At 44.3% G+C, this 10,275-nt stretch overlaps 1 protein-coding gene across 1 annotated transcript in view; it reads right to left on the reverse strand.

Moving 5' to 3' along the window:
* The window catches only part of CLSPN (claspin), a 41,570-nt gene extending 35,380 nt beyond the window's left edge, over positions 1-6,190 (reverse strand). Inside the window, exons 1-7 of the mRNA XM_087727450.1 lie at positions 5,988-6,190; positions 4,188-4,317; positions 3,204-3,583; positions 1,648-1,818; positions 812-889; positions 562-634; positions 15-123 (exon numbers count right to left, since the gene is read on the reverse strand). Of these exons, the coding sequence (XP_087583576.1) occupies positions 15-123; positions 562-634; positions 812-889; positions 1,648-1,818; positions 3,204-3,583; positions 4,188-4,317; positions 5,988-6,077 (1,031 nt within the window). The 5' untranslated portion in view covers positions 6,078-6,190. The remainder of the gene's footprint in view (positions 1-14; positions 124-561; positions 635-811; positions 890-1,647; positions 1,819-3,203; positions 3,584-4,187; positions 4,318-5,987) is intronic.
* Positions 6,191-10,275: the final 4,085 nt, after the last annotated feature.

A 10,275-nucleotide genomic window follows, 5' to 3' on the forward strand; every position in this document is an offset into this window, starting at 1 on the left:
GAAAATGGACTTACTTCAGCAAAGTCATTGCACTTCCTTGGAAAGAAGGCCGAGGTTTGTGCTTGAAGAATTCCTGCACGCTTTTGGCCTCTGGCAGGTGATAAGGTAGTGTCATTGCGGCTTCTACCATAAAAAAATAAATAAATTAGAAGAAAATCAACCCAAGCAAACCATTAATTGCATTGCTACTGTATTGTAACTTATTTTAACAAAAATGCAAGAGTACCAAAAATTACGAAGCTGATTTTCAGCATAAACCAGAGTGCTCAGTAGATTACAGGTAGGCCTTGATTTATAACCTTGTTCTAAGAATGTTCTTAAGTAAAGGTTCCCCTTGCACATATGTGCTAGTCATTCCTGACTCTAGGGGCCGGTGCTCATCCCCGTTTCAAAGCCAAAGAGCCAGCGCTGTCCCACGCATCCTGTTTTCTTAGGTAAATTACACAAATGATTTGACAATAGAACACTTTTTTGGTGTGTGTGTGTGCATAATTACAGTGCTATATGAAAATTGCCCCTGGAGTCTCTTAGAAGCATTACGGAGTCTCTGCTTTTATATACCTCTAACAAGTCTCTGGCTCTCACTATGCAGCTGCCTGTTTTCTTCTTTCGTTAACTTGGCTGGTTTCAGCTTCTAAATAAAGGAAGGAAAATCCTGGAATAAGTAACTCTTTCAAGAACATATTGTGAAATGCAATTAAAAAGCAGACGGGCAGAAGACGGATATGCTGCTATACGAATCTCTACTTAAGTTAAACAAAAAGTGGGAGGAAAATAAAGTATGTCAATATGGGGTGGGGGAAGTACTTACCCTTTTCCTAGATTCTTTTAGAAGCAGCCCCTCACTTTCATCCGTCAATTGTTGGTAATCCTCACTCTCTAAAAACAGCTGTTTGGAACCAAAAAGGAAATGTTAATTTTCATCTCATATTTGAGGGACTTGATGGGATTCTAGGGGAGACGAAGGATAAAAAATAAAAATTACTCCAACATAGTCAAATTGCTACTGGTTAGGGATTCTGGGATTTCCCCCCGCTAAACAGGTCCTACAGCCCGACAACAACAACAACAACCACAGACGGTTCGTCATTTGGAACACAACATGCCAGATATCATAGTTGTCCAAAAACCAAAACGTACAGTTTATTGATATCGCTGTACCAGGAGATGCCAGAGTTGGGGAAAAAAAACTGGGAAAAAAAATCACGGAATACCACAACCTGGCCATCGAAACCACCCGATTATGGATGAAACATGTAACAGTGATACCCATTGTCATCGGGGCACTTGGTACCATGGCCAAGAATTTTACAAAACTCATCAACAAATTGCAGCTTCCTGCAATAATATGAGCGGAACTGCAAAAAACTGCGCTACTCGGAACATTGTATATTTTAAGAACGTTCTTGGTTGATATCTAGGATGCTGGCAGCAACCCGTATCAACCGTTAGCACCAGTCAATGGTATTTATGACACATTTTTAAATGTTCAGTTGGCTGAGTTTCATGTTTAATGAATAAAAGAGACAATAATAATCATAATAATCAGATCCTTGAGAAGGACTCCGGTGGATAAAAATACCAAATCCACTCTAGACATCTGACTGAATGATGAACAACAATAATAATAATCTTGATGCAACCCACCTTCCGTTTTTTTGTTTTCACTTTCTCTGCAGTATTTATTGACATTTCCAAATTTCCAACTTGAAAAGGTGAGCCATCCACTTCCTCCTCCTCTTCCTCCAGGCCATTGTCAAAGAGCTCTTTATCCGTCAGCAAGCACCCACTATCGTTAAAAGGACAGTCTTCACCATTCTAAGAGCAACGGAAATAAAACACAGGAATTCCAGTGAAGAGATTCAATTCCATAAATGAGATTTTTCCAACCTGGCCCCCTGCCCTACATAGACTGAACTGCAACCCCTGTAATTCCTAGCTTCACATCTTTCAGATCTGTGCAATTAAAGTCCTCAAAAGTTATGAAACTCCAACCCACTACTAGAAACTATCCTGTTTCCCCAAAAATAAGCCCTCCCCTAAAATATATACATACGCCGCTGGTCTCTGCCATTTCCTGAGGGGAAAGGGGGAAAATATACCCCACATGCACCTGCCACTCACGCGGAACAGCCTCGCAGAAGCTGCTCCTGCAAATCTTAGCTATCGTGCCCCTTCTCTTAGTGGCGGCCGCAAAAAGAGCGCCAGGCCCAGCGACGCTAGGGCTGGCAAGAGTGCGCCAGAAACATCTGGCCCCCTCTGGATCAGCTGACCCGCGGGCTGAGGTTAAGAGGCCTCCTGCACCTAAAAAATAATGACTCCCCCAAAATAAGGCCAAGCACTTATTTCAGTGGGTAAAAAGAAAACAAGACCCTGTCTTATTTTCGGGGAAACACAGTAGGTTGGGGAGGCCAGCATGAGAGAAAATACCACAAACCTTTATAAAAGGTTACACTGGAGCAATGCATCACTCCACTCCTCCCCATCAGATGCCAAGCCTCATTACAAAGAATAAAATATGGGTATTTTAAAACCGTGATGGCGAACACGGCATCTGCGAGATGTTGCCCCAGCTCAGCTCCACCGCGAATACATGCATGCCTCCCACCGGCCAGCTGATTTTCAGGTCTTTGGCACACATGTGGGAGATCCGTGTGCATGTGTAGGAGGTGAGCAGGGGGTGCAGTGCCGCAACCCCCCCGCCGGCGCCAGTTTTGGTCCCAGGCTTCTGGGAGGCCCAAAATGAGGCAGTGTGTGTGTGTCGTGCACGCATGTGCGGAGGGTCGCACATGCATACATGGAGGGGCAGGGGAGCGCAAGGGGATCATGCACACATGCGCAGGACGCAAGGGGGGTTGTCGTATGCACATTGCATTATGGGTTTGGGCATGCACTTTCAGCACCCAAGGACAAAAAGGTCAGCCATCACTGTTTTAGAACATGGGCAAAGCATTTCTCTTTTTGTAATAAGACAAATTGTTCAATTGTTTGCATCAGTTTGGTCTAGTGCAGGAGTCTCCAAGCTTGGCAACTTTAAGCCTGGCAGACTTCAATTCCCAGAATTCCCCAGCCAGCTCTGCTTTAAGTCTGCCAGGTTTAAAGTTGTCAAGGTCGGAGACTCCTGCTCTAGTGTGCTCTAGATCATGCTGCATGCTACCAAATGATGCTACAGTCCTCAGACACTGTCTTACGTCGCATCATACCTTTTGTTCCTGTGACTTTTCTTTCTTTCTTGCTTGCCTTGTAGTCTTTCTCTTCTTCTCTTCCTTTCTCTTCCTTTTCCTTGAGCTGCTCTTTTCTTTCATTTCTTTCCTGTTCAAGCTCTTGTCTTCTCTCTCAGGGATCCCCAGCTGAAGTGGTGGCAACAGGTTCTCAGTGTCGCTGACATCGCTGTTCACCCCAGCATGGTAGGAGAGGACGCTGTCTTTGTTTCCCAACCAATTATACTTTTCCTTGGCGCTTTCCACATTGCTAGCTGCAACCTTCAGTTTCTCTGGGCTGCCACCTTCTCCTTCACTATTGCTGTCAGCAAGCACCCTCCTGCATTTGATTCTCTTACGCACGCAGATCTCTTCATCTGAATCTGCCCCAAATATATATATATATATGACATCAGGTTTACTTATGTTCAAAGCCATAGTTTGTTTAAATCTAGCTTGCCATTTCACACAATCCACTAAACCATAATAAAAGTAAAGGTTCCCCTCGCACATATGTGCTAGTTGTTCCCGACTCTAAGGGCCGGTGCTCATCTCCGTTTCAAAGCCAAAGAGCCAGCGCTGTCCGAAGACGTCTCCGTGGTCATGTGGCCGGCATGACTAAACGTGGAATGCGCAAATAATGCTCAAACAACATTACATAACATTAGATCTACAAACTAAATTGAAACTGTATTCTAATGCAGTGGTCCTCAAACTTTGTGGCTTGGCAGCCTGGTTGCCGGGGTGGGGAGAGGAGAACCGGGCTGTGTGAGTGACGGACCGGCACACATGCGCGCAGTTAAACCTGCGCAACCAGTGGGCCAGCACGCACAGCTCAACTGCAAATAGCATCGCGCATCCGTGCAGGCCCATTGCAAGTCGAGCTCATGCGGCCCAGTTGCAAATATGTCACAGCCCGAAAGTGGGTCTTGGACCAGGGGTTGGGGACCCCCTGTTGTAGTGAAATTGTACCCAAGAGATACACACCTCCTTCGTCAACGGATGCAACTCCCTTGCTTATCTGGGACCGGAAGCTCATTTCACAGCTGCCTTGCCCACTGTCTGAATCGCTGTCAGAGGTATCTTGAGTTTTCACATCCTGGGCATCCAAATGGAACTACAGTTCAGGAACATTGGTAAGTATGGGAAGATAAGCACATGTCATATCCAGTATTTAAAAAATGAAGGCAAATATGCCATTATTCATTTCTTGTCAGATTCAAGAAGGTTGATTCAGTACATAGATTGCATTATGCTTTTTTTTGGTAGATTTTTTTTAAAATTTTTAGACAAACATAAACAAACAAGACATAATACATAAAACCCTCTTTCACCACATAATGTGTGTCAATTGGTTACAAGGTGTTTGTGCATCCTTTTCAGTCATCACTTGCAATTTATATGAATTCACATATTATCAAATCCAATATATTTATATACATTATTATCATTGTACCTTATTTGACTATCACTATTTATTCCTTCACTTTCAACGAACTATACTAAATATTGGGATCATTTATATTATAACAATTCATTACATCCTTCAATCTATCCAATAATAATGTATCTTTATAGTATATTCAATGTCATTCTATTATTTTTGTATTGGTAACATTCTCTAGTATCTTTCATTTCCATGTTTTTTTAATGTAACCATTGATAAAATAAATCCCATGTCTTATAAAATTGTTCATCTTCTTGTTCTCTAATTTCAAACGTCAATTTACTCATTTCTGCACATTCCATTATTTTGTAAATAACTTCCTCCTGTGTTGGTATTATCTCATTTTTCCAATTTTTAGCAAGAGGATTGCATTATGCTTCACTTTTGACAAGTTAATTGGATTCACATACTACAGTACACCTTGAAACATGGTTCATATATCATAATACTGGGGGTACACATTATGCTAAGAAAAGCAAAATATAAGAACCCGTTTGGAGATTGAAGCAACATCTATAGCTTTTCTATTCTCTGGCCGTTGTTTTTTAATGGCAGCTGTCAAAGCCAGGATAAGGGTTGGATTTATTTAAAATTATACTCTATCATATCCCTACATCTTGCCAAAATCTCAATTGTCACAAGACTAATCACAGGCTAGGCTAGGTCTATGGCATACGTGCCAAGAGATGGCATGCAGAGCCCTCTGTGTCGGCACATGCGCCATCCCCAGCTGCTCTTTTGGTTTCCGCTGGTCTTAGTGGAAGCTGGAGCATTGGAAAATGACCTGAAAATAGTTTGAAAAATGGCCGAAAAGCAGGCCATTTTCTGGGGCATTTCTGGGCCATTTTCCAGACCATTTCCAGGCTGGGTTTTGAGTCATTTTCAGGCTGGTTTTCGGACATTTATGGACGTTTTATTTGGCCCAAAAAATGATTCTCTTTTTTTGGCCTGAAAAACAGCTCCCAAACAGCCTGAAAACGGCCCCCCAAACACCCAATAGGCTAACTCTGTAAATCCTTTAGAGAGGGCTATAAAGCACTATGAAGTGGTCTAAGTGCCATTGCTATCAAGATCTCAGAATTTACGGTCCCCACCCATCAGGGACCCATGCTCACGATCATGCTAGTTAATACTTTTTTTCATCCTGGTCTATTTTCTAAGCCTTACTTTGTTGTCTTTGTAGTTGGGTGATCTAACCTGCCTTCCAATTCGCCATTGTTAATTCACCCCACTTGCTAAGGCAGCATTTTCCGACTTCGTGCAGTATATATAAAACCTGTGAATCTGAACCTTGAAACTTGTTCTTTTTTCCCCCAACACGTAAACACACACACTCACACCTTCATCCCCGTTTTCTCCAACCCGGGATGCAAGAAATCAGGTTTGCTGCATCCGAACTCAAAAAAACCCGAACAAAGCCTAGATGGCATTGGCGAGTTGGGTCTCTGCTGCCACCTAGGGGTCGTCTGGGGACGCTGTCCCCATCTGTTCGCAGCACGCGTAGCCACTTTGGAAACATCGCCAGGATAGGCAGCACATCTAAGCGGGGCGCCCTTGGCATGCCGGGATGTTGAAGAGGAGCCGCAGCGCATGCCGGGAGTCGTAGTCCCGGGTCTCTGAAATGTCTACGAGGGAAGACCTCACCCCTCCCCACCCCCCCATGCTCACAGGCAGCTTCTCATCCGCCGGTTAGCGGATAACTCGTCCCAGACCCGCGCCAGACTCACCACTGCCGCCGCCGCTGCAGTCATGACAGCCGCCTCCCGCCTTGACTAAGATGAGCGACCCGGAAAGCGCCAAAAGCTCAGGGAAAGCGGCTGCGTTTGAGTCTTCGCGCTCTTGCTCGGCCTTTGGCTCCTCCCCTCCTCCCCAGCCAGTCACAGCTGGCGTCCAGCCTTAGGGAGCCGCCCCTTTTCGTCTCCATTGGTCAATAGCTTGGACCGGCGACTCTCCGGACCAATGGTCCAATCGTCTTTCTCATACGGAATCGCCCTCCCCGTGGAGGAGTTTCTTGGATTTGCAAGACTACAGAAATACAATCAAAATGTTTTCGTTCCAGTTATTTACCCTATTTTTTCTTCCCAGAAAATATCTCACGAATTCCCCTTCCCCAATCATTAACATTTTAAATTCCCAACGTTGTTTAAATTACACTCAAAATTAATAGTATTTAATTATCTAATTTCACATTCCCATCTACTGATCTAACTCATGATATATATATGTACTAATATTTACCCTATAATTATACCTCTCCTGGGTAAATAACTGGAAAAACTGTAAAAAAGGTGGAATACAGGGCGTACAGTGATGTTAACTGTGTAAAAATTGAATAAGAAATGAAGAGAAGAATACTGTGGAAGTTGGAATAGCAAAGCTATGGTTAAAAATGGTTAATTTGTAAAGATTAATTAAAAGTAATTTGTTGAAGACAAAAGGATATTTAGTAATGATATGTAAGATTAAATGAATTAATGGAAAAAGATAAAGGATTATACAAGAGATGAATATTGATAAAAGCGAGATGATTAGAATACATATTGAAACTATTATTATAAATATGATGCATAAGATGTCACCTGATCCACACACTGTCCATAAATATGTATAATGGAAAAAATTACAATAAAACTTGTCTTTAAAAGAATATATTTTCCCCCCTTTTATCATTTTTTCTTGAGAAAAGTATTAAATATGTTAAACCCAGCCTTTGTGCAATTGTATTAATATCCAAGTGGAGGTGGACAAGGAATGCAGAATCCGTATTTATATTTTTATTTTACCAAAATGAAAAAAATGCAGTTAGTCGTTTTGGGGCATTTGAGCAAGATTTTGGCAAGAAAATGATAGCAGTATGCTCCCATATCTAAGAGGCTGCTACAAAGAAGGGGGTGGTGGTGTTCCACCTATTTTCCAAAGCATCTGAACGCAGGACAAGAAGCAATGAATGGAAACTAATCAAGGAGAGAAGCAACCTGGAATTAAGGAGAAATTTTCTAACAGTGAGGACAATAAACCAGTTGAACAACTTATTTCCCAAAGTTATGGTGCTTCATCACTGGTGGTTTTTAAGAAGAGACTGGACAGCCACTTGTTTGTAGTGCTATATTCTAAGGGTCTCTTGCTTGAGCAGGGGGTTGGACTAGAAGACCTCCAAGGTCCCTTCCAACTCATGTTATTCTATAAAAGAAAGATTATGGCAATTCTATAGGGCAGCGTTTTTCAACCTTTGGGAAGTATATGGACCTCAACCCAACATTACGCAGCATGCAGGAGTTGGCTGGGGAGTTGAGAGCTGAAATCCACATATCTGAAACTTCCCAAGGTTGAAAAACATTGCTATAGGACATTCAAAACTGCTAAGAGTTCTGAATTTGGCCTCTGTGTGCATCTACCTTCAGCAAGGTATATCCACTAATAACATAATAGATAAAATAAAAAATGGAACATAATCGCCTAGTTATATTGCAAAATGGATATCTTTGGGCACTTGCTAGCTTAATTTTTAAATCCAATGTTATTGATCATGTGCCTCAAACTGGAGTATTAGATCCAGCTAGTCCCATGCCTTCCATAAGCATGTCTTTTTTCCACTACTTTCCACTACATACATCTTGCTGTACTCCCCAACAGCTTCATTTTTCCCTCTGGGTGCTCTGTTGGAATACAAATATTGCCCCTTCTTTTTCCTATTCATTAGGATATTTTACTGCACCATCCTGCTTAGGGGCTACTGCATTAGCAGAAATACGTGGAATTTCAATGGGGGATGAGAAGTCCTCAGCCATCAAATGCCCTCCCCATTAGATTATGGCAGTGTTTTTCAATCTTTGCAACTATAAGATGTGTCATTGGAGAATTCTACAGATTGAAATCTATACATCTATACAATATTTTCCCTAAAGGGGAAATGGGGGAAAATCTTAAGGGAGGCAGAAACCAGCCCCAGTCTTTCTGGCCCAAGCAGACACTAAGGAGGCCAGCTTTTAGAATTGCAGATTTGGTAATCCATTCAGAAAGACTGGGTCAGACTGAAACATTAGATAAGCAACAAGCCAAAGGTTGTCAAGATTAGCTCAAACACCTAGGATTTGCACTTCTCCTTTTGCCTAAAGCTAGCCATCACCCCTACATGACTCCATAGGAATCCAGAAGGTAAAACCCACCCACTCTCAACTCCATTTTGTCAGCTGTTCCATAACTGCACACTGTGTGCGTGTTGGTTCTGTTCACCAATAAACAGACTTTTCTTTCTTAAGCAGCCTCCATTTTATTCCCAGCTTGGAATTGGACCTGGAGTTTTCTTCCAACAATGACTACAATTGTAGTACAATTGAGATCAGGGTTTCTGTTGCTAAGCAAGGCAGTCAAGTGAGTTCCACCCAACTTTACAACCTTTTTGCCATGGCTGTTAAGCCGAGCACTGCAGTTGTTAAGTGAATCATGCAGTTTAGTTAAACAAATTTGGTTTCCCCGATTGAGTTTGCTTGTCAGAAATAAGTCGTAGATGGCAATCACATCAGGGGTGGGTTCCTCCCGGTTCGCACCGGTTCTTGCGATCCGGTTCGTCAGTGAACCCGGAAGTAATTAACTTCCGGGTTCCTAGCTCCTAGCCCGTCGCTGGGTGCCTGCAGGGTTTTTCTTTTTAAAAAACGCCTCTCCGGGGAGGAAGCCCTGTCAAAGCGCACCTTTCCCGCCTCGGCGGCTGCAGGGACCACCCCGCCGCTTTATCTTCCTCCTCCTCCTCCCCTTCTGCCCTGAGCAGCAGCAGCGGCAGCCGAGCCGGGAAATGGGCGCTTTGGCAGGGCTGTGGAAGCCCTGTCAAAGCGCACCTTTCCCGCGTTGGCGGCTGCAGGGACCGCCCCGCCGCTTTATCTTCTTCCTCCTCCTCCTCCCCTTCTGCCCGCAGCAGCAGCAACGGCAGCCGAGCCGGGAAAGGAGCGCTTTTGCAGGGCTGTGGAAGCCCTGTCAAAGCGCACCTTTCCCACGTCGGCGGCTGCAGGGACCGCCCCGCCGCTTTATCTTCTTCCTCCTCCTCCTCCCTTCCGCCCGCAGCAGCAGCAATGGCAGCCGAGCTGGGAAAGGAGCGCTTTTGCAGGGCTTCCGCCGCGCCCCCAAGGACCGCTGACCTCACGCCGCCGCTTCTTCTTCTTCCCCGGCCTTCCCAGTTAGCTTGCTTGAAGCTCTGAGGAGGTGGGAGGAGAGTCACAGGAGTGGAAGTGGGGGGAGGTCTTCCCGGCCGGGAAGAGCTGAGAGGCTGCCGGCCCCTTTCGCAAGAAAGTTAACTTTTCTTGGCGAAATCCTGCCCCCCCCCCCGCGGGGTGAGTGGTCGGCTGTCCTCTTCCCGTAAGCCGCCCGGAGTTACCTGTGTGTGAGGTGGGCTGCCCTATGCATTTGCGTGTGTGCGCTGGAAAGAGAGTGAAAAAGAGAGGGAGAAATAATTATATTAATTAGATAGATCAGTCTTTCTCCACCTTGGAGACTTGAAAGTGTGTGGACTTCAACTCCCAGAAAGGGAGTTGGGAGAAAGGAGGAGAGAATGAAAGGAAGATGGGGGAAAGAAGAAAGAGGTAAGGAGAGGAGGATGGAAAGGAGAGAAAGAGGGGGAGAGAGGGTAGAAAGGGGAAG

Source organism: Thamnophis sirtalis, unplaced genomic scaffold (genome assembly GCF_051295495.1).
Source record: "Thamnophis sirtalis isolate CommonGarterSnake01/CBP01778 unplaced genomic scaffold, rThaSir2_p1.2 scaffold_13, whole genome shotgun sequence".
Lineage (NCBI taxonomy): Eukaryota > Metazoa > Chordata > Lepidosauria > Squamata > Natricidae > Thamnophis > Thamnophis sirtalis.